Raw genomic sequence first — 24,599 nt, 5'->3', positions numbered from 1 at the left:
CTTCAAACTCTTGTCTTCAAGTTTCTACCTTCTCCCGTCAGGAAAATGTGCATACGCATGCACCCAAAGATTCTAAAATGATCCACCGCAGGGTTCCTTCCACTCAATACTTCTTGTGAAGTCATATCCCCAATATAGACGTAGTATGGCTTCAATTGAGAATGTGAACTGACCACATTGCTAGAAATGTCCATAGGACGGAGTGGGGACAGGGAAGCCTTCCCTTTCCCTGTTAATGCCACCCATTTCATTCCTCATTCCCACGAACTTCCCCATATTTCATAAGCGCACATATATATAATGTTTTATCAACATAATTTTTTAAAATTTAAATTTTAATATTATAACATAGTCTATAACAATTACAAAAAAAGGACAACATAGTTTTTAGTTTAAATAATACAATTAGGGTCTCAAAATTAACTAATCTAGTTTTTAATTTATATTTTTTTAATATATATTAAAATGTGTTGAAAATATATTTATATTAAACGGGGAGGAGACAGGGTGGGGCAGGGATTTGGGTGGGGATGGGGTTGAGTAATATAATTACGTCCCCGTCCTCATTTATCTAACGAAAAAAGTGTTCTCCACTCCATCCCCCATTCCCCATCTACAGGGAGAACTCCTTCCCCATTTGGGGTGAGTCCCCGTGTGTAAAATGGACATCTCTACACATAGCAGCTTCCGGCCAGAACTTCTTTGGAACTCTCCTTTAATTAGAAAATTTGAACCATATTGAGAATGATCTCATTCTTCCCTTTGGTCACACTATTTTGATTCGGTGTATATGCTACTGTTAACTACCTCTTTATGCATTTCTCTTCACAAAACTGGAGCAAATTCGTAAGAGCAAATCTCTCCAACTCTATCAATTCTCAAAGCCTTAACTCTTCTTCCTATTTCAATTTTCATCATTGAAATAATAATAATAATAATAAATAAATAAATAAATAAATAATAATGAAGTAATCAAAAGATTATGATTTGACGTGCAAGAAATAAATTCATGTTTTTCTTCTTGTTACCATTTGATGCTGAAGAGATAGGACCACTTATATCTGAATGAACCTAACTCCAAAATTGCTTGAGTTCTTGATTTCCCGAATGAAAATGAATCTGATAAAGAATTACCATAGGGAAGTAAGATTTAAATTAACTTGTTGCTCGAATATCTCAAGTCAATAACACTTGTTTGAGATTTGAATCACTCAATAAGCAAGATTGATCACGTCAAGCTTGAATGATTCTAAGAATGCAACCTAAACTACATAGAATTGCAAAAAAAACTTAGCTCTTGGTTTAAGGAAATGTAAGAACACTTAGTCCTAAAGATAAGGAATCACTCCTAGGGAAAATATGATTCGAATTACCTTGTTAATCAAATAGTTCAGCAAAAACACCGGTTTAAGATTCGAATTACCTTGTTTACTAGATTTGTGGTTAGTTTCTATTTATGTTACTGTAAAGCTATAAAAGTCAATACTATCATCACTTCAAACTTTTGTTTATGTTTCTGGCTTAGTTATTCTCCTGTCAAAACCTAACAATTGGTATCAGAGCTGCAATTTTTTTCGTGATCAAATAGAGAGAGTATGAGTGAAGATAAAACTTTAGCGAAAATCCTTCACTTCGATGGCCACTATGCTCATTGGAGTGAGCTGATGAAAAATTTGCTCTGTGAAAACGGTCTATGGAGTGTGGAGGAGATTGGTTTCTCAGAACCATTGAGGCACAAAAGGGCCACCTTGATGATGCTAGACTCAAAGATCACCAAGTAAAGGATTTACCTCTTCCAGGCAATTGATCGTACTGTCTTTGAACAAATCTTGGATAGCTACACAGCCAAGATTGTTTGGAACTCAATGAAGTGAAGATTTGGTGGAAACCAAAAAGTGAAGAAATCTCTTCTTAATGCATTAAGGAGAGAGTTTGAGATCCTAGAGATGAAGAAGGATGAAATTATCACAGATTATTTTGCAAGAGTGATGATAATCTCCAACAAGATGAGAAGCGATAGAGAAGATATGCCAGACAAGAAAATTATAGAAAAATTTTGCGTACCCTGACTTGAAAAATTTACTTATGTTGTAGTATCCATTGAGGAATCCAAAGATAATGATAACATGTCCATTGACGAATTACAAAGTTCATTGGTGCATGAACAAAAATTTCGAAGATCCAGCATTAATGGAGAGGAGCAAGTTCTAAAAGTCAAAGGACGAACGAAAATAAGTAATAGAGGAAGAGGAACTTACAGGGGCAGAGGACGCGGAAGAGGAAGATCAACTTTCAACCAAGCAACATTTGAATGTTATAGGTGTCATGACTTAGGTCATTTTCAATATTAATGTCCAAATATGAATAAGGAATTGAATTATGCAGAGCTTGAAGAAGATGATGAAATGCTGTTAATGGCTCATATGGAAAGATATGAAGCAAAAAGGAGTGATGCTTGGTTCTTAGATTCTGCTTGCTCAAACCATATGTGTGCAAGGTATGTTTTCAAGCTTAGACAAGACCTTTTCCCACATTGTCAAGCTTGGAATAATACAAGTATGAAAGTTACGGGAAATGGTGCAGTAAAATTAACTTCGCATGAGGTTCGTTATACTATTAGTAATGTGTATTGGGTACCTTAACTCAAAAATAATCTCTTAAGCGTTGGACAATTACAAGAAATAGGAGTAGCAGTGTTGTTCAAAGATGATGTATGTAGTATTTATCATCCACAAAAAGGAAAAATAGGAGAGTCAATTATGAGTGCAAATCAGCTGTTTATTTTGCATACTGAACCATCTACCACAACAAATGAAGGAAGATGCCTCCAAGTTTCAAATACGGATCAGTCAACACTTTGGCACCATCGTTATGGTCATCTTGGCTACAAAGGCTTGTGTACCTTGAAACACAAAAGCATGGTGAAAGGCCTGCCGCAAATTGTAGCTCCAAACACCACCTGTGAGGCATGTATGAGAGACAAGCAACATCGGACTCTATTTCCAAAAATGGGTAAATGGAGAGCAACGAAAAAATTGGGTCTTATTCATGCAGATCTATGTGGTCCAATTTCACTAGCTTCCAGTGGCCAGAAAAAGTACTTAGTTGTGCTTTATAGATGTTTTTTTTCAAGGAAGACATGAAGTTATTTTCTTGGAAAAAAATCATAAACATTTTATCATTTCAAATGTTTCGAAGCAATGGTGGAAAAGGAAATTTGAATGCCCATAAAATGTTTAAGGATAGATAGAGGAGGAGAATTCAACAATTTTTGCAAATGGCATGGAGTTAAGAGACTATTGACCACAGCCTATATCCCACACCAAAATGGAGTTGTCGAATGCAAAAATCGCACTGTAATGAACTTGGTAAGAGCTATGCTGACAGAGAAGAAAGTGCCTAAATATTTCTGGCCTGAAGCAGTTAGGTGGACGATTCACATTTTGAATCGATCACCCACTCTTGCAATAAAAGACATAACACCAAAAGAGTCTTGGAGCGTAGTGAAACCACCAATAGGTTATTTCAGAGTTTTTGGATGTGTGGGACATGTCCATATTCCAGATGCCAAGAGAAGCAAACTTGAAGATAAAAGTGTAACATCTGTTTTATTTAGAGTCAGCAGAGAATCCAAAGGCTACAGAATGTTTGATCCAACTACAAATAAAATTATAGTAAATCGTAATGTAGCTTTCGAGAAAGATTGTGAATGAGATTGGAAATTTTTTTTATGTTAAACAAAATTGAACTGAGGAAAAATATTGAAATTGGTGAGAACATAGCCGAAGAAGGAGAAGTCACGGAGGAAACGACTAAACTGGTTGCTGAAACAATTGAACCAGTTGTTGAAAACAAAGAAGCGAAAATCATGGAAGAAACGACTGAACCGATTACTAAAAGCAATTTTCCAGTAGCTGTTGCACCAAATTTGACAATAAGGGAGGGGAGAAATCGACATCCACCTGTATGGTTAGCAGATTATAATTCTGGTGAAGGTTTATCTGAAGAGGATGAAGAAAATATGGCATTTTTTATGATTACAAATCCTCTGAATTTTGAGGAAGCGGTCAAAATCCAAAATGGAGATTGGCTACGGATGAAGAAAAAAATCAAACGTGGAACTTGGTGGTTCTACCGGGTGGAGCAAAGAAAATAGGAGTGAAATGGATTTATAAAACCAAGTTAAATGAGTCTGGAGAAATGATAATACAAAGCAAGATTGGTTGTAAAAGGCTACACACAAGAGCATGGAATTGATTATACGGAAGTGTACACACATGTGGCCATAATAGATACGGTGAAAATGATCATTGTTTTTGCCGTCCAAATCAGCTTTTTTATATGCTAGTTAAAAGAATATATTTTTGTTAAACAACCAAAACGCTATGAGAAAAAAGGAAGTGAGGATTAAAACAAACACCTAGAACTTAGTTCTTCATAGCTCGTCTCCACCCTATCAAAGAACTCCTTTGATCTTAGGAAATTTTCCATCAACATCACCCCATGATCATAGTGACCATCAAATCTCGAGATAGCAGATTGAACAAAGTTATTAGCTTGTCCTTCTACTGCAAGATTGCTCGGATACCCGTTATTTGGCATAATTATATTCTGCATTTTCCACCACGTGCCAACATATTTCCATCTATTTAAAAACATGCACTTATTAAACCTCATTTATGTATAAACCTAATAGATGTAATTAAGAATGCATTTAATAATTTATTATCAATTAATTAATTCCTCAAAACGGAATCTAAAACTAGTTCAACTATGGGTTGCCAGGGATCCACATAAATATATTGGAAAATGTTATAAAAGAGAATTGCCTCATGTTTTTAAAAATAAAGCAAAACTTGTTTCAAATTGGATTTTATACCAAAAACAGAACAAAGAATGTTGGATGTTTCCAAGTTCCACTTGAAATCATTATAATAATAAATTATAAAATAAAAGGAAACAAGATCACAAATATATTTTCAAATATTACTCAAAAAAAACAGAAGAATAACTTAAACCTAGCAAATTCTTCTCAAGGTTCAAGGGAGAAGTTCCAGACCCTTATAAAGAATGTTTTGTTATCATCTCTAACCGATGTGGGATCTTGCAATCTACCCCCATTCAAAACCCAACGTCCTTGTTGGCACTCGTTCCCTTCTCCAATCAATCTAGGGGCCCCTCAATCCACCCCCTTTAGAGCCTAGTATTCTTGTTAGCACCCAACGTCCTTGTTGGCACTCGTTCCCTTCTCCAATCAATCTAGGGGCCCCTCAATCCACCCCCTTTAGAGCCTAGTATTCTTGTTAGCACACCACCTCGTGTCCACCCCCCTTCGGGACTCAACCTCCTCGGCACATCGCCCGGTGTCTAGCTCTGATACTATTTATAGCAACCCAAGTCTACTACTAACAAATATTATCCACTTTGGTTTTCCCTTTCGGACTTGCTCTCAAGGTTTTTAAAACGCGTCTTCCCAACCAATATACTCCAAAATCACCAGCTGAAATTCAAAGATTAGGGAACTTATTCATCATCAACACAAAATTCGAAGTCATGAATAATGTTAGTGACAGTATCCTGTTGATTGTAAAACGTCAATCTATGAACACCAGCCAAAGGCGGTGCCAAACCCTTAATCTAAACTTTAGAGAAAGACAGAAGAAATCAAAATTTACTTCAAAAGCACAGAAAATTGTAAAGCAAAACTAAAAATCATACAACAGAAGTGGGAAGGATTGCTTGGGGTCTAGTACAAAAGGATTGAATGATAAGGTAATGAATGAGTTGAATGTTGAACTTGAAATTTGGGGACAGCTCTGAATACACTCATTTACTTTGTGAACTACTTTATTATTTGGAATCTGCAGAATGTCTTCATGTTGGACAAGAATGCAATGATTTATCAATAATGCCTTAAAAAAATGAAATTATTGATTTTGAAAAACGATAGCGCCACTTACAAACATTTCCCGAGGGTTCATAACTCCTGTTAATGTGGCTGCCCCTCGCTTGGTTTTAAAGGGTAGTGTGAAAGCTTTCATATTATAGCCCAAACCTGGCTTACGGAGCCGAGTAGCAAGAGAAATATGAAATAATCCTGGATGATCGATAGTGAAGTAATACTGTGGGGAAAGGGTGAAAAGAACCTCCATCAAGGAGTGAAATAGAACATGAAACCATAAGCTTCCAAGCAATAGGAGTAAACAGGACTCTAACCTATTGAAGAATGAGTCAGCAACTCAAAGGCAGTGGCTTAGTTAAGGAACCCACCACGAAAAGAAAAAAAAAAGAAATAGTGATGCATGATCGACAATTTGTTTAGAATACTTTCATCAACTAAATTGTTAAAAATGTCTTGAAACGACTCGACCTTATACCATTTTGTTAAAAAAGGACATCCCACGGGTATATTGAATGAATTCAAGAGCATATAAGACGTATATGTTAAGTATGTAACATGATAATTTGGCAGACATTCATTTCAATGTATCCTCTCCTCAAGCTTTTCATTTCAATGTGTCAAATCAGAAGGGAAATTCCTATGGAGGTAAGTAAATGATGTTTCCCTACAAATGGATCCAAGAATACACCTAAGATCTAACATCAATGAGGATCGACAATCTTGTCTGAAAGAATTACAAAAAAAATTTAACTTACCAAGTCCCAAATGAATTGTTAAATTAAGCAAGTTTCTTTGCTCGACCGCTCGATGGAGCACCGTCGTCTTTTTTCGACCCTGATGCCTCAGGCTTCCTAGCCCAAGCAGGGGCTCGATCAGGCTCATATCTATAATCATAGAACAGTTCCTCACCAGCACTGATTCTTTCCTTGGCAAAGATGCCAACCCGGTGATCTCCTGCAACCATGATGACCTGAAATAGATGATCAGCGGTTGAATAGAGGCATTATGGAATTATTAGCAGTTTGGATGAAAAGATGCATTGAACGCATATGTACCTTAGCATAGCAGTTCGGAACTGGAGAATGATTGGCAAATTTTAATTTATCACCTTTTCTGTACGCATCAAGAACAAACTAAACAAAGCATACAAAAAATCAGGTTAGAACTTGCATTAAAAAGTAGATTATCCTCATGATTTACAAGGAGTGTTAGAACAAAAACATGCCTGGTCATTCAAATTGAACAGAAACGACGAGTTTTCACGATCATATATTTTGCCCCGTTTATCAGCCTCCCTATGAGAAATTAACTCCCCAGTATACTCGCCGAGATATTCGTGTTTGCCAACACTATTCTGGAGGTGGCAACACAATTTAGCAAGCAAGCAGCATTAGAAAATAAGTTTATGATAGGTTGAGCTTGAGGTTACCTTTAAAAATGCTCCCCAACCAGATATATCAGATCTTCCAAGTAACACCTACATAATTGGAGTCAAGAAACATGTCACATTAAACTCTCATCACACAATGACAAACTATACCGAATCGTTACAAGGTGGGGATGGCTATATTTCTGGGAGCGAACTCCAGGCGAATATGAAGCGCATGGATACAAGTTATGCCTTGGAATGAAAGACAATTTCGAATTACCTTTGTCTACGAACAAGGAAGCTATAAGTGGATACAAGTTATGCCTTGGAATGAAAGACAATTTCGAATTACCTTTGTCTACGAACAAGGAAGCTATAAGTAATACAACTATGAATCTCATGGAGAGTTAAATCCTGGCTCAAGATGAACGCTGGCAGCATGCTTAACACAGGCAAGTCGACCGGGAATAGCTTACCAAGGCGATGAATCCGCCCGAGAGGCTCACATCTGATTAGCTAGTTGGTGAGGCAATAGCTTACCAAGGCGATGATCAGTAGCCAGTTCGAGAGGATGATCAACTACACTGGGACTGAGACATGGCCCAGACTCCTATGGGAAGCAGTAGTGGGGAATTTTCCGCAATGGGCGTAAGCCTGACAAAGCAATGTCGTGTAGAGGTAGAAGGCCTATAGGTCGTGAACTTCTTTTCCCGGAGAAGAAGCAATGACGATATCTGGGGAATAAGCATTGGCTAACTCTATGCCAGCAGTCGCGATAATATAAAGGATGCAAGCATTGTCCGGAATGATTGGGCATAAAGCGTCTACAGGTGGCTTTTTAAGTCCGCAGTCAAATCCTAGGGCTCAACCCTGGACAGGCAGTGGAAACTACCAAGTGGAGTATGGTAGGGGCAAAGGGAATTTTTGGTGGAGCGATGAAATGCGTAGAGATCGAAAAGAACACCGACGGCAAAAGCACTCTGTTGGGCCGACACTAACATCAGTGGCTTTGTACCATAATTAACTGTAAACTTTCAGTAACATTGCCCGCCAATTAGTTAATCAGACATATTTTAGTTAATGGTTCTATAGTGGATATAGCAAGTTATCGTTGCAAACCCCGAGATATTANAGCCCGCCAATTAGTTAATCATAGACATATTTTAGTTAATGGTTCTATAGTGGATATAGCAAGTTATCGTTGCAAACCCCGAGATATTATTACAGCAAAGGATGAAAAAAAATCGAGAGCACTGATTCAAAATTATCTTGATTCATCCCCGCTTCAGGAATTGCCAAAACATTTGACTCTTCAACCATTGCAATATAAAGAATTAGTCAATCAAATAATAGATAGTAAATGGGTCAGTTTGAAAATAAATGAATTGCTCGTTGTAGAATATTATTCTCGTCAGACGGAAAAATACTCGAAACCTATATTTGTCTTATTCTACAGAAGCTAGAGTGCAAACTGACTAAGTGGTTACAGACCCATCAGTTTCGTCTACTCCTACAAAATTATAGGAGTCCTAGCTGAAAGACAAAGAGTACTCTCTCAAATTATTGATGAAAAGTGGCTTTTATAAAGGGTAGTCAGATTTTTTAAGCCATTTCGAATGCTGCTGAGACCGTGGAAGAGTTGAAAGCTTACAATAAAGTTGATTGAGCCCATTTTATGCAATTTTGGAGAAGAAAGGCTTTGGACGTTGCTGAGGTAAGATTCATGCTTCTAGAGGCTTGAGGCAAGGAGACCCTCTTTCTCCTTTCCTTTTACCTTCGTGGGAGATGCATTCAGTAGATCAGTCGGCCTTTGTATCACAGAGGGCTTTGAGGTGAAAAGCAGTCTGCAAATTTCTCATCTTCAATAAGCAAACAATACAGTGATCTTGTGTCTCCATTCTGAAGAGGTGTTTCAAAATTGGTGGTGGATGTTAGTTAAATCTTTTTCTCAAGGGTTCAAGTCTTCACCTCAATATAGCCAACCGTTCCCTAATTAGGGTGAATGTGGAGAGGAGAAAACACAAGTTTTGGAAACTTTGGCTTTTACTTATTTGGGGTTCACGAGAACTATTGGGAACCTATAGTGATAAGGATAATGGTGTTTCACAAGTTCTAACTAGAACTTATTATACGATTCAAAGCCAAAGAAGATTCAACAAGCATTCATTCTTCATAAACAAATTGGATGACTAGTCAGTCCAACATTTGTTTCGTGTTATAAGCTAATTCAAGTGAGGAAGGACCTTTTGGAGCTTTGGAGGTCAACATTTAGAAGGTTGAAGTTGATTATAAAATTAACATTAATAACATTTGAGCTTGGCAAACACTTTAAAGACTTCATCTATTATTTTAGCTTTCATAAACTTAAGTGTAATTTTCAGCTTTTAAATGTCACAACTAAGTATGGGACTCTCAACTATGTCCATCAGTTCTTGTACCTGTTTAGGAATTTTAAAGGGAGGGCGTTTCTTATAATGAATAGCTATAAAAAGTCTTGAATTAAGCTTGTATGGGCTGGCTATGAATGAATAAAACTTGTTCTCTCAAGATTGAGATCTTGAGATTTTTTCTTAGAAATTCGAGAATAATCTTTTATCATATTTAAGTTTTCTAACAAGATGGCATCTAAACTATTCAATCTAGCCTTGAGCAAGTTCGAGAGGAGGCCAGCAATCTCCTTAATTCATTTTTACTCTGTTTCTTGGCTGTAGTGGCCTTTTTCTTCCCGGATGAAATAAATGATTGAATCAAAGTTCTTCAGCAAAGTCCAAAGCCTTTCTTCTCCAAAATTGCAACCTTTCACTGATCTTCGACTTTGATTAGTGAAGAATATAAGAATGAAGGATGATTAGAGGATGGCACAGAATGAGACTGATGAATACAATATTCCAAGCTTTCACTGATCTTCGACTTTGAAGTAAATCCAACCAAATTCGTTCACTTGTCATCTAACAAGTCTGAATTAGAATTTTCAAAAACTTCTAGAGTTGATGGCAAATCCTTTTGACCTTTTTCCAAGAATAAAAAAGAGGATGTCTGATTAAACTTCTTCTTAATCTCCTTCACACTTCATGGCTGGTCACTGAAAACATCAAAAAGCAGAGAATCAAACTCCTCGTGGCTAGCAGCCCGGGGACCCGAGATTAATTGGAGAAGATCAACAAGCGTGAAGGACTCCTTTAAAACAAGGTCAAAACCAAGGACGTCACAAACTTCACCTTAGCTAACAATTCATCTACTAGTTCCTCTACTATGGGTATTATTTGTTGAGAATTGTTATACTTTTCAAGGCTTTCAAGGCTTTCAAGGCCACATAGAAGTGGCAAATGGCATTCTCTTTTTCCTGCCAAGAAGAATCGAACTAGAGAATGAACCAGTACCATTTGGTCACCTCCGCTAACATTGTCAAGCTATACCAACTAACCCTCGTTTTCGTCCTTTTGGAATTGGGGAAAAGGCCCGGCCATACATCACCCTAGGTGGCCCTGCTACAAATGAATGGCACAATCCCTGCTTCTCGGAGGCAGTCGGCTGAGTAAAGGTTCAAAGTTATAAGAAAAGAGCACAAAAATCTACTAGATTCCTTCTAGAATATCCCCCCAATCTTGTCCATTCTTGATCTATGCAGCTCAACAAGTCCCCTAATTACTGTGAATATTTACTTCAAAGTAGTTTGAGTTTTAAGAAGGCTCATATTTCCTGACAAACTTGCTATCCAATCCCCATTTTAGATTCCACCGCTAGTTGCACATGATCAACCTTAGAGTCCCCCAGAGTTGGGAATCAGTAAATCTGGGCCAAGATGGCATCTAAGCTACCTGTAGGTAACGGAAGGAGATTCCCAACTACTATCAAGTTGGTTGATAAAATTCACCTACTAGTCATACACGAGCAAGGAAGTACATATTAGAAGTCAAAACTGAGAAGAAAGATTTAAGAGCTCCGCTTAGTGTACGCATTGCTAGCTCGGCACCCCCCACAACATTGCTAGCTATAAATAATGCTGTCTATGCATCATCTTTCTCATCCCTGTAAACTCTACCTTCAGTTACGACCCACATACTTTCTAAAGCACACAAATAATAAATAAGAATTAAACTTAAACTCAGATTATCAAAATTGATCATTAGCCTCTTCATACTTAACCAACAAGAATGAGAAAAAAAAATTACTTAGCCAAAAATAAGTTTGATCACCTAGTTCAAATCAATAACATTTATGGCGCCAAGAACAATTCAAAGGCCTAAAGATATCATCGAGTTAGAATCAACCTAAATAACGAAATAGTTAATGGTTGGAGGGGGGAATACCCATGCAGAACATGTTATTTCTTACGAAGAACAATTCATAATATGTATAGCATTTAAGTTATTGTAGCCATGAACAAGATGTGCTAAAACAGGATGCAATAAAACTGGCAACAAAAACCGTGCACTAAGTTGGATCAAAATTGTGTAAAAGAAATGTAAGAGAAACAGAAAAAATGTGATTACTCTTTGTTGTTGTTTCAGAAGAAGCTTCATGTTCCTGCACTCATAATTATCGCCTCTTTGGTTGGGAACCCCAAGAGTACCATCACCACAGCTACAAAGGAAAGTTGCACAGAAAGTTAATGAGCGCAGGGAAATGCACTTAATCTATGTGAAGCAAAAAGGTAATAATTAATTGATGAATGACAATACACGAAAGCAAAAAGCTGCAACAACTACCTGCAACTAAAGATTTTACTGAGATTGGCAGACACTCATCAGCTTATCATACTCGCATACAAAGTGCCTTATCATTTATTATGCTGTAAACAACATCTGAATAAACGATTGAAAAGAAACTTTGAACTCACCTGACCCAACAATTCCTACAAACATCTGGATCACATTCTCTATCTGCTGCAAAGCAAGGACACTGACGACTTCGACATTGACTTTTGGCACAATGACATCCTCTAAAACGGTTCTTGCAACTCTTAGGGCACCTTTAAATGTCAGTTGAAAGATTAAAATATTAAATGGATCATTAATATTTCCTACAAAATGTTTCATATATAAAAAATAGCTATAATACAATTAGGATAAACCAAATGAAGATCAAAGACAATAATTATGGACGAGGACTGAAAATATATAAATAAAACTAAGAGAAAAAGGAAAAACCAAATTCAAATGACATCCCCATTCTTGAATGAGGAAACCATTCAATAATTGATTTCTGAATCTGGGCTCACCCACAGTACTTCTCACAACAGGTGCCATTTAAAAGACAGGCACACTGCTTTCCACAGGCAGTTTGGCAACTACATGGATTATACTGTCTGCATGGCTGATCTTTCCTTTCAGTTATTCGCTTCCGGATTGAATGGTAAGCAGCTGATTTCCAGGTATATTTCAATCGACGAACTCTACCCCTTCTACGTAAAAATCTTGACCTTCTTCTCACCTCATTATTACCCTGAAATTTTCAACATTGAACTTGGTACAAGAGGACGAAAAAGTAGACAGGGTGATAAAAATGGGGCATGGGAGAGGCAAACTAGAACCTATTCACCATGATTCTAAAAACCAACCTTGGCATAACCATCAAGATGAGGATTTGACCCATCACCCACTTGGCTACAATTCTTGTTTTCAGAATAATTCATGTGTTGAAAAATTTCCCAACAGGTTTTCATCCCATTCAGTAAATTCCTAGCTATTAAGCAGCTGTATGAAAGATGAAAAGCACATAAATTACAATGAGAAATAACATACATAAAACTCCAATTATAGTGTAAGAATATATAGATAGCAAACTGTATGTACATAACTGTTGGACTTATCTATATCACACTTCTGGATTCACGTCCAGATTTCAAGATTAACACTTTGTGTTTCAAATTCAAGATGTTAACAAATTTTCCAGGAAAAAATTAGAGGTAATTTTATTATGTACTTATAAGCCTATAACCCCAAAGACCAGACAAGATATGCATTAGGCAAATGGGAAAAAAGAACTGTAGTAATTCCTAGAAGCCTAAAAAATGTAGGGTTAAAATAATTTCTTCACTGTTGTTTCACAGGAGAAAACTCCATTGGTAAGAATCAAAATTGCTAAATGACGAACAATGCATATAGAATCGAGCCCACATGGAATAACATCAGTAAGATATGCTAAAGTTAATATAAGAAATCGTAACAGTATGCACAGACCTGTTCCTACCAAAAATCTCAATGCCCTTCTCATAGAGACCTTTTTCAATAGCTTTCCAAGATTTATCCTCTGCCAAGTCCTGCTTGCATAAATTTTCATCCACACACTCTTCAATCCTTGAGTTATCATCACAACTGTCGATCGGTAGATGAGTAATTATCTCATTTGATGAATTATTGAGTGTTTCATTCTGCTCAAATTTGTTGTATTGCTGAGTCAGGGATTCCCTCCTAGGCCTTCCCACAGTAGGAGATCTAATATTCTTACGTGATGAAGAACTAGTATCATCATTTTCTTTATATGAATTAGATTTTATTTTCACATCATTTGGACAATGGCCAACACTGGCAAGAGATTCTGACTCAGAAGCAGCCATTTTCTTCTGCTTCTTCTGCATGCAAATGAGAACACGCTCAGCAACACGCTTGCTGTTCCTTTTTGGAATTCCACCCACTCCTGTTATCTTTGAATTTGGTGGTGGCGATTGATGAATAGTATTCCCATCCTGCCTGAGTTCATTCTCTGACTCACTGCTTTCTGATATGTTCTTTGCATTTGATGAGGCACTTTCACTTTGATAGGATTTTGCCCTTCTTCGAGCAGCTTTACGAGAAGATTTCTTTTTTTTGGAGATTTGAGCACCAGTACCATCAGATGACATGGGATGTTTTTCTTCCAAGTCACTGCGAAGTGGAGAGCCCCCTGTATAATTTTTGTCTGATTTCAGTACCTGTGAACAAATGTATAGACTATTGATACAGATAATGGAAATATTATTCAATAATTAAACCAAGTAAATCATAATAGTAAAAAGAACCAACACATACTGATCGATAGCAGAGTGGACCACAGGGTACATTTTCCTCACCTACGGGACCCCATTTAGGTTGTTTCTCAGCCTGAGTTTTTTTGTAGAACAATAACTTCCATCAGTGACAACATAATTCGTAAGATGGATACAATAAAATGTACATTCAGCCACACATATGCATGATCTTTTAGCATAAACTTACAGGAAAGACAAGATCTTGGGAACAACCATGTAATCGACAATCAAAGACCTGTAGCAATAAAAAGTTACCAAATGTTGAGTAAAAGACTATAAACACAATTCGGAGAAGGGCAGCTACAGAAAACTTACAAGGCAGCGGCGGCAAAATAGATTGTCAAAGGAATCAAGAGCTGCATCTAGATCTTTATCAAGAAAAGTACTTGCAATATGTGAGATCTCCTCATTGATCCTATTATTAAAACACCCTACAGCCTTTTCTCCCTGCGTAAGCACTTCATATCTTACCTGTATAAGATGTTTGACGGTGTTTCATATCTCTGTAAAGCCAGCACAAAGCAAATGGGAAACAGCTGGACCAAAGCTTACACTATGACCAGTTTTAATCAGATGGAGCAGAGAAAAGAATGCAATGTACAAGTTCACACCTGTATTTCACCAGGACTTCTAGAGAAACAACTTGCAAGTGATTCTAGCACCAGATCAGATGAACCAATTTCTTTAATGGTCATGCTGTCAAGGTAAATAATAGCAAGTTATCTTCAATTTTTATATAGTTTATGCAAACAAATCGAGACTATTTGTGCATCATCCAATTGAAATGTTACATTTCAACCATGATTAGAAACAAAACTTAGTGTATGAAAATAATCAAGAACATTAATTGGAAAATCTGTCTGATAATTTTTGAACACCTTCATAGAAAGAATACTTTATGATGCCTATACATATTGCAGCGAAATCAGAGACACTGGAGGAGGAAGAACGACAAGTCCAACCAAAAGAGACCAAAACTAATTACAAAAAAAGACTTTAATCCAAAAGCACAAGATCAATCTCAAAACTACATAAGGGCCTAGTGGCAGGAGCTCAAAGGGAGGCGTTGAACAATGGGAATGTTGGTTCTCCTAGATCTACTAGCTTCATTGCCATCTTCCACTTGATTAGGTGGGACCTTTCCACCTCATCAACCCCTTCTCAAAAACAAAATAAAAAATTAAAAAAATTAAAAATAAATAAATAAAAACTCCTTGTTCTCTCAATTATGGTGGCCATTAGTTGGTCAATGCCAATTTTCAATACAAACTGGCACCCATTTGGAGGTGAATGGCTGTGGAAAGTTGTATAAACCAACCAAAACCAATGCACACCATAGACAGCCTATATATTTGAGAGTTCATGTCTAAGAAAGTTGTGATTCTAGCAAAGAACAGGTGACAAATAAAATTCATTGTGCATGGGAATAAGAATGAGAGATCAAATTGAGGCAAAAGAGAGCTGTGGCCAACGGCTAGGAGTCAAGACCTTCAAAAGCATGACGAAGGGGAGGGGTCAGACTTCAATAGAGAGGAGAGAAGGAAAGGGGAAACGATTATGTTTCAATAAGGAGAGAAGGGGAGGAGCAAACCACATGAGTGCACATTGGTCGACATTGAATGAGGAGAGAAAAGGGAAATAAATGCATGCTCATCGAGGTAGAAATTAAAAATTTTTAAAAAAAAAAGACACAGAGGTAAAACGGGTGGCTATACTAGTTTTCCTTAAAAATACCAAATAATTTATTACAACATAAGTACATCACTTCAATTTAAAAATACTTTTTGGGCATACTAATCCATCAACATGTTGGTTTAGCATGACATACACTTGACATGTTGATCGGGTTTGGCAAAATACATTTGACAACAGTGTATGTCGGGTTTGGAATAACACATTTTTTTTTTTCATCTTCACATCCAAAATAATGTTTCTTTACATTTCTTGTAAAAGATACTTTATAATTGTATAGACAACACTTGACAGTGAAACCTAAACATATCATTTATTATTGGCATATGTCTGAATACAGTAAATTTGTTTATACCAACCGAAGTATATAATCTTCAGATTCCACAAAATCTCTCTTTTCCTCTTCATCCTCGATTACTTCTTCCTCACTGTCACTGCAAATGAGGGCTTCTCCTCCACTTTGATCATAATAAATTCTTCTTCGACCAACCACAGATTGATCTTCAGTCATTCTCTGATTTCTGCACCGGTATCACCAAATATTAATGAAACAAGTAGTTCTTGTTTTGGACTAAATTTTACACAAAAGGCAGAAATTATTGGCTCCACAAATATCGAAGATACTGTAATGCAAAAACAATGCATCCCAAATAGTAAGTGAATTAATAATATAGTTTCATTCAACCACCAAACATAGGCCTACTAATTAAAAAAGCAAGCACTAAATTAGATATTGTTCAAGTCATGGTTCAACCAAGGGTTTCCTAAAATCCAAGATAGAATCTATCGTACAAGCTTCACATAGTTCAATGTACATGTAAATGTTGTCCTAGATAGGAGATCACTGAGTTTTTATTTCATTCCCCTAAAGTCCGTTTTACTTTTTTCACATACCCAAGTGCAAACACCAACGATCATAACAGAAAAAATATTTTAACAAATACGTTTCCACTAAATGAGAATAAATAAGATTCTTATACAAGCTAAAATCATTTGTCGTAAGAAAAAAATAAATCAAGACAAAAAGAAAATACAAAATAAGGTTCATTTGATGTAATCCAAGCCCATTTATCTCAACTCCTGATTGTTTTGCAAAAAAAAAAAACAAAACAAAACAAAACAAAAAACTAGTGACAACATAAGGTGAATGTATTGAGGTGGTCCCCTATACTCCATCCAAAATTCAAGAAACAATGTACACAGCATAGCTACGTGGACTACATCAACCTATCCACCATATCTTGGAATTTGTATTGTTTGTAGTTCCTGTGGTTCACAATCTTTTCTCTTATAAGAAACCAACAAAGGAGCCACTCAAAGCTTATGGTAAGAAGGACTTTTAATCCAAAATAATGACCTAGAGGTTAAGAACGAAACTATCTAGAAGTTGATGCCCGAATAAAAGTGTTAACTAACAAGTGACCAAAACCTCCTCAAAGAACTCTTCAGATCTCTAAAAATTCTATTATTCCTCCCCAACTTGAAACTCCAAAGGACTGTGAAGAGACTAACCTTCCACAAGGTCTAGCCCCATCACTGCAGAGTCCAAAGAACCTCCTCCACCATAGCAACACACTCATTGTTCCTAGCAAGACAAAAATCGAACATCTAATAAGAGTAGTACCAAAGGGACCGAGAAAATTGACAACCCTAGAGAATATGGTTCAGGTTCTCAGCCACCTTCTAATAAAGAAGTTACCAATTTGGACCCACCACAAAGGACGAATACCTCAAAAAATGATCTATAGCATTCACCTTCCAAGAGAACAAAGAAGAAACATTTAGAGGAGACAAAAAGGAAGCCACAAGACTAGACCTCAAAGAAGATAAGTGACAAAGATGAGACTTTATAAGAGGCTTGCTGTCCAACCAAGTGTCCTTCTAAAAGTAATTATCGCTAATGAGCATTACACAAGCAGAGAGAAAAGTGAAAACCAATAAGATATCAACTTTTCAAAGGTTTCTATATGCCTTTAGAACCATCGCCCCAAAGAATTTAAATGAATAAAGGACCATAGTTACTCACCATAACCCTATGCCAGATAGAACCTGCCTCCAAGGGAAAACCACCAATCACTAAACTAACATAGCCTTAAGTTACCAATATTAAAGCCTTCATAGAAACTCATAACTGAAATTGCAGTATCAAAGATATCTAAAGAAACAATGAAAAGACTAAACAAACCTGTCCAAAAATATCCATGTAGTATAAGGAGGCAATGTTTTAGCTTCAGGAAGCTTAATAGGTCGAACAGCATTTCTAACTGCAACATTAGATCCAAGAAGAACTGCAGAAGGTTCATGGCCATCTTCTTGAGATCGGTCATTTTCCCCATCACTTACATTGATACCATTCTGCATATCAAGTGCATCTTTCTGCCTCTTCGTCAATAGATCCACCCCCTTATCTGAATCACTTGCCCTTCTTATCCTTCTTTCTGTTGATGATTTCAACAAGTGAGTGGTGATGCCAACCAATTTCTGCTTGTTTTCTTCCATTCTTTTCTGGAAATTAAGAAAGAGCCAATAGAAACCAATACTTGAGACAATATGTGCAAAACTCGACTTTAAGTTAGCTCAAGGATGGGAAATTTGGGCAACCATAATGAAAGCACCTGTACGGAGTTACAGCGTTCACCAGCAACTTGCTTCTTTAGAAAATCAATGACTGATAATATCTCCTTAGGAATAGGATCTTGTTCTTGTGATTTCGTTATCTGTAGAGAACAGCAGAAAGTTAGACAAGTTTTCAATTAAAGTTTACGGAGTGTTTGTTCCTATAGAATGGAAATGATGATCATGTCTAACTTTTTTCTTTTTCAGTCATATTAATAGGCTTCACCTGCATCATAGGGATCAAAAAAATATTGGAGATAGTATAAGGTAAACAATCCAAAAAGAAAGCGAATCTTAGATATCAACGAAAGTGGGCATGACGAGACCAAATTTACATGGCTTATTTTGTAGTGCGTAATAACGTACAAACGCCAAGATTTTATACAAAAACTTCCGTATGATCAAAAGCCAACCATTTCAGATAATGCCGTCATAAAAATTGACGAGTCTAATCACAAAACTATAATCTGGAATGAAATAAAAAAACAGATTCTCGCCCACAATTACATTTCAAATTCTGGGTAATAGAGAAGAAAGAAAGAGATCAGAAGCTCTTTACCTGGGTGTCATCGTGCAGATCCGACCTGTCGACGGAAGACGAAGGCAAAGAAGCCTTCGACGCCATAGACTTAGACGACGCTGCCGATGAAAACTTAAACCCGAATCAACAATGGGGGTTCGGATCAGGATCCAGTTCATACAGCTGGACCAAAATCCAAAGAAAATACGAAGCAAGAAACCCTAAAGTCAGCCAAATCAGGCACCTTCAATACAACATGGGAGCGGGTTCTTCCAAATTTCGGCTGCGGCCATGATGAGAATTTTCGATCACAAGAATATATAAACCGGAGAATTTGAACTGTTGAGAAATCAAAGGGGGGAAAAGGAACATAAATTGGGGATAGAAACGTGTTGGTTTGGGGCAGCGATGGAGGGAGTGTGTAAGAAAAAATTTGGGGGGGAAAAGGAAAGTGAGGTGGTGTTTTGAATTATGTAGTGTAACACAGATTACAACCTGTCGACACCAGAGCTGTGCGCCTCTCGTCCAATGGTGGAATATCTCGCCACTGGACCAAAAAATGAGATCTTTCAGAGATGATGTGAAAGAAGAAGAAACAAATAGCGTATTGGCAAATCAAGCTTTGGATTGACAAGCGATCATCACTACAACGATAATACAAGTTCGTTTCCGTCGCAAACACGTGTCAAAATGTGGATAGGGTTTGGACATTTTTTTACGTTTAATTATTTGAATTATTAATTCTTTTTAATATAAATAACCCTACTTAAATAATAAACTCAATTAATTATTTTTTTTTATAATAAAAATAAAATAGTAGTTAATAAAATTTTTATTTATTATTTTTAAATATTTAATTAAATTGCAAGATGAATAAATAATCAAAAAATAATTATTATAAAATTAAATAAATATATGCAATATAATTGTATTCCCCAAAAATAAATATTTTTAAATTAATAATAAATTTAGGGAACTCAAAACTATTTTAATACTTTTTGCTAGGTAAGAAAGGTGGATGGGATGTTATGATATATGCTTTGATATTATCACCTCGTTTAGCAGTTTTTACGTTAACTTAGGTTAGTACGTTTTCAGTAGATCAAGTATTCTAGGATCGTGAGTGGCAATCAGAAGTCTAAACCTAAATGCACTCAAACATTGGGAGCTAATCACGGTGACTATAAATGTGAGATGAGATCTAAACTGTCCAGACACTATCAGAAACTCTTCAACCAATATGTTGATCTTAGTGTTTTCCCTCCCTAACCGATATGGGATTTGAAGCCCAACATCCTCGCTCGTACACTACCTGATGTCTTGCTTTGATAGCAAATTTGTCACGACCCGATAATTAAGGGGCAAAAATCCTGATCAGGACGTAATGGACCATGTAATGCAAAATAAGAAGAAATAGAATACAATGAAGAATCACTAAAATTTTGCACAGTTTAAAATTCTTAGTAAAAGATTCTCATATATGTAATGTATGTGAACGAATACAAAATAGGGGGAGAGGGTTCGAGACCCATGAATAAGAAAAAGACAAGTATGACAGTCCCTAGTTGGAATACAAGCTAGATGCCCAGGCCGACATCCTCTGTGGCTGTAGAACTCCCATGCACCCCTTGCCTCGGACAGTGAAGTCATTCTCTTGAAAAAAGAAAAAAACAAGTAAAGCAAGGGGTGAGTATATAATCGTACTTAATCAACCTACTTGTAGGCTTTTGTCGCAAACTTTTCCTAGTGGGTGACCACAGACATATTCTTTCTACTCTAGGGACAACCCTTGCTTCTTCCCGACTTGGGTAACAGTCTTAGCCTATGCAATAAGAATCGGTGTCCTAGTAGAGGTGCTACCTCAAAAATGAAAAGGAATTTCTCTCTTTGTGGGGATATAGTGGTATATCCTAGTTTGCTTTGTTCTTCCATGGAAGGTTAGCTGGCAAACCCTATCCCACAGGTCAACCTTGTCACCCGTGATTAGGACTGTAAGGAGCTTATCACAGAAACTAGAAATGCGAGATGAGATCTAAATTGGATAGACGCTATCAGAAAATCATATTTGCAATAGAAGGTTGCCAACATAAAATTTAATGGATCTCAAAAATCTAATCGTGAGATCTTTTCCAATATTGAATACGATCTAGGAGGCATACAACTCATCATATCTAACGGCTGAAATTTAAAATTAAGGTCAACAACCCTCTAATCGGAGATGATAGTTTTGATGAGAATTCTAGAAATTTGGGTGGTAAATTCATGGCTATCGTAGAGCAATTAAGGTCAGTTATGGTACCTTCTACAAATCTGAAGCTCTGGGCAATGTTTTGGAACAAGAATGGAGTGATGATCGTCCTTAAAGCTCGAAGAATAAGCTTTTAGATTATGAGTTTTTCTTCCTCGGGAGCTCATTAAAGAGGAAGGAGAAAAAACTTGAAATGCAATTAGAGGTTACGAGCAAATTTTTCCTTTCCCACGAAGATCACAATGACAATGAAGCTCACGATCAAGGGTAATCGAAGAAATCATTATCAAATCTCTTTTAAGCAAGATTGGAGGTAATAAAAAATTCAGCTCCTACATAGTAGATACCATCTTTTTGGATAAAACCAATCCAATTAGCTTCCTAGAGATGAGAGAAAAAGAATTTATGAAGATATTGGGGGCCTAAGGAGGTCCCCATTATGCTGCCCAATAAAGGTTGATTTTGCGTGAAAATTAGGTAAGAGGACGAGAGTTTTGATTCCAAAATTTGAGACACCCACCTAAATTCTTTCTTCCAAAATGAACTTAAACGGCGAACAAATCAAGGCTGGAAAGTGTCTAGAACATCCCAATCAATAATGAATTTCAGGAGTTTAACTTCGACCAACTTTAGAGGCTTATAACTTGGGCTACAGTTCACGATGAGGTGAGTTCTTGGTCCCTAGCTCTTCCTTCCGACATGATCTTCAAGCGTAACAACCTAAGCCCACCGCTAGTAGATATTTTTCATTTTGTCTTGTTACATATCGTCATCAACCTCATGGTTTTAAAAACACGTCTTTTAGGGAGAGATTTTCACACCTTTATAAGGAGTGTTTCGTTCCTCTCTCAAACCGATATGGGATCTCACAATTCACCCTCTTGGTGACCTAGCGTCCTTGCTGACACATCGTATGGTATCTTGCTCTAATACCAAAATTTTCATGACCCATTAATCAAGGGACAAAAATTCAAAGTGGGACGTAACTGACCATGCAATGCAAAATAAGTAGAAATAGAAAACAAAAGAAACACTAAAATTTTGGGTAGTTTAAAATTCATAGCAAAAGATACTCATATATGCAATTTCGACAACGACCAGGTAAGTAGTCATCTTTAAGTTTTCTTAAGAAATACTTGTAGGAATTACTTGAATTTTTGGATGAGCTCTAAACTAAGTATAAATTAAGGATATATGAAAGATAAACACCAAGAACCATGAGTTAAGGTTATGAACCGATCGATTTGCTTGATATTTAAGTAACGCTAAAATGACCCACTAAATGAACTCTGCTACCCATGAAATTTTAATTCTAAGCATATTGTGGCATGTTAATATTATATATCAAGTTTGGTGATCATTAGATAAGGTTAAGTAGCTAAACAAAGTAACAATATAAAATGACCATAATGCCCTTAAGGTAACTTATCTTTGGTTCAGGATCTAAATGACCTACAAATGCTGTGAAACTTTGTAATAGGCCTTATTTTATAATTATTGATAACAAGGTAAAGTTTGAAAGCTATTAGAATAAGTTTAAAGGTTAAACCGAAAATCATGAGTAAAATGAAAAAAAAAAAAAAATAATGCCCCTAGGACCTTTTAAAGTATTTCAAGGTCTAAACACCGTTCAAATGACTTGCTACTCCTTATAAGTTTTATTCCTAAGGACATAAAGATATGTTTAAGAATTAATGTCAATTACAGCAAGTTTGGAAGCTAAATCAAGATGGGGACTAAGAAACGCTAAAAGAAAATACCTCAAGTAACCCTTCACTAAGATTTGAGACTCTTCTAGAATTATATAAAGATTACACTACAAATGACTCATGCATGTTACTATAAGTTATGTGGAGCTTATGAATGCATGTTAAATTAAGAACTCTAGAAATTATAGAATAAGAACCAAGAACGATACCACACAAATCTCTACATCTATTAAGATAAGAAGAATGTTAGGTACCACTCAAGAATTAAAAACCAAGGTCCTCCGACTCGAAAAACTCAAGAAACTTCTTGAACTCATATTGTACAACGGTTGGGATTTATGTCCTAAAGTCTCGTAATTAATTATTTAGTTTTTAATCATATTTTTATTATTTTATTTGTAACTTAATTGTTATCATGAAAATCCAAGGTTACTAATGTAATCTTGATCAGTATGTGGTTGACATGCAAGGGCATCGTGTTCAAGTAATAACTTAAATGGTCTATAGTATATGAATAAAGTTGGGTGCCTTATCCTGGTAACACTACTGATATGACCCACTTTGTAATCGTTACAAATGATTTCAGCCAAATCGTTAATGTGGAGACATGTAAGTGGGGGTATCCTATACAATAAGTTTGTATAAGACTGGACCAAGAAATATCTAATCACTATTTATAAATCCGTTAATGAGAAGATTAATATTTCACATGATGATCATATATGACTTTATCTTAATCTTGAGTGAGTTATGAACTCCTGCCTATGAAGGCTTGTCCTTTAATTTAGATGGGTGACAATGACTTTGTTCACCTATTCAATATGCCTACCATTTTGGGGATTTGACCAAATCCAGTTGGGAACATAATATCATAAGATGGAATTCACTCCTTTCTAATATAAGGGAAGTAGATGAGTTTTTTCTCTTAAGTACTGATTTCGGGACTTGAATAATGGGGCCTCATCCTCTCATTGGCTCGAGAGGGACTTGGTTTATGGTTGAATCATAAATAAATTGTTAATTAGAGAATCAGTGGTTTTTAAGATGAAAGATGTAATTACAGGGGTAAAACGAACTTTTGATCAAGCTGTAATTATGAACAACTCGTAAAGGATCGACTTGCTTGTAATAATTATATCAATGGACATAACTTGTTGTGCATAAGATTGCAACTTTAGGTCCATAATGGAGTGACCTATAGTTAATGAATGAAAACTAATTAATTAAAAAGTTTAATTAATTAATTTTGTATCACTGGAACTTATAATATGTAGGTCCATAAGGTTCTCTTGCTAGTTCATAGTAACGTTACAAGGTTCAATTTATTTGAAACAAAATTTGAAAGGTTCAAATTAATATTTAATATATTAGATATATTAAATATAGATGAGAAAATAAATTTAATTTGAAATGTAAACTTAATATTTAATATATTTGATATATTAAATAAATAGATAAAATATATTTAAATTGAAAGTTTAAATTAATATTTAATATATTAGATATGTTAAATATAAATAGAGAAAAATATATT

The 24,599-nt window shown here is 36.1% G+C and overlaps 1 protein-coding gene and 1 long non-coding RNA gene across 4 annotated transcripts; one reads left to right on the top strand and one right to left on the bottom strand.

Annotated features, from left to right (window-relative positions):
* Nucleotides 1-2,424: 2,424 nt before the first annotated feature.
* Nucleotides 2,425-17,126, top strand: LOC111483799. The gene is made up of 3 exons (XR_002718417.1): nucleotides 2,425-2,497; nucleotides 7,895-7,896; nucleotides 17,116-17,126. It is a non-coding gene; the product is annotated as an uncharacterized LOC111483799 (long non-coding RNA).
* On the bottom strand, nucleotides 6,480-19,739 carry LOC111483793 (histone-lysine N-methyltransferase CLF-like). 3 transcript variants are annotated; one of them, XM_023130108.1, is made up of 17 exons: nucleotides 19,148-19,739; nucleotides 18,588-18,689; nucleotides 18,158-18,477; nucleotides 16,332-16,493; nucleotides 14,892-14,976; nucleotides 14,596-14,751; nucleotides 14,468-14,515; nucleotides 14,282-14,353; nucleotides 13,454-14,184; nucleotides 12,832-12,967; nucleotides 12,493-12,716; nucleotides 12,112-12,243; nucleotides 11,765-11,855; nucleotides 7,332-7,379; nucleotides 7,128-7,256; nucleotides 6,958-7,035; nucleotides 6,480-6,872 (listed from the first exon to the last, which is right to left on the bottom strand). In XM_023130108.1, the coding sequence occupies exons 1-17, from the start codon at nucleotides 19,211-19,213 to the stop codon at nucleotides 6,681-6,683; spliced, it is 2,772 nt and encodes a 923-aa protein (XP_022985876.1). In that variant the 5' UTR covers nucleotides 19,214-19,739; the 3' UTR covers nucleotides 6,480-6,680. The 3 variants fall into 3 exon arrangements, with proteins under 3 accessions (XP_022985876.1, XP_022985877.1, XP_022985878.1); XM_023130109.1 differs by lacking the exon at nucleotides 19,148-19,739 and adding an exon at nucleotides 17,485-17,557; XM_023130110.1 differs by lacking the exons at nucleotides 18,158-18,477; nucleotides 18,588-18,689; nucleotides 19,148-19,739 and adding an exon at nucleotides 17,384-17,477.
* Nucleotides 19,740-24,599: the final 4,860 nt, after the last annotated feature.

This window comes from Cucurbita maxima, unplaced genomic scaffold (assembly GCF_002738345.1).
Source record: "Cucurbita maxima cultivar Rimu unplaced genomic scaffold, Cmax_1.0 Cma_Scf00009, whole genome shotgun sequence".
NCBI classification, from domain to species: Eukaryota; Viridiplantae; Streptophyta; class Magnoliopsida; order Cucurbitales; family Cucurbitaceae; genus Cucurbita; species Cucurbita maxima.
The sequence above is the reverse complement of the archived record's forward strand: the minus strand, read 5'-3'. Positions and strand labels throughout refer to the sequence as shown.

What these genes read in the sequence shown, in the direction of transcription:
- LOC111483793 (XM_023130108.1), bottom strand. Translation starts at nt 19,213, where the DNA reads ATGGCGTCGAAGGCTTCTTTGCCTTCGTCTTCCGTCGACAGGTCGGAT. An exon ending in GTCCACTCTGCTATCGATCA is followed by an intron (nt 14,185 to 14,281) that starts GTATGTGTTGGT and finishes ATTTGTTCACAG; the next exon opens with GTACTGAAATCAGACAAAAA. An exon ending in TTCCGAACTGCTATGCTAAG is followed by an intron (nt 6,873 to 6,957) that starts GTACATATGCGT and finishes CATCTATTTCAG; the next exon opens with GTCATCATGGTTGCAGGAGA.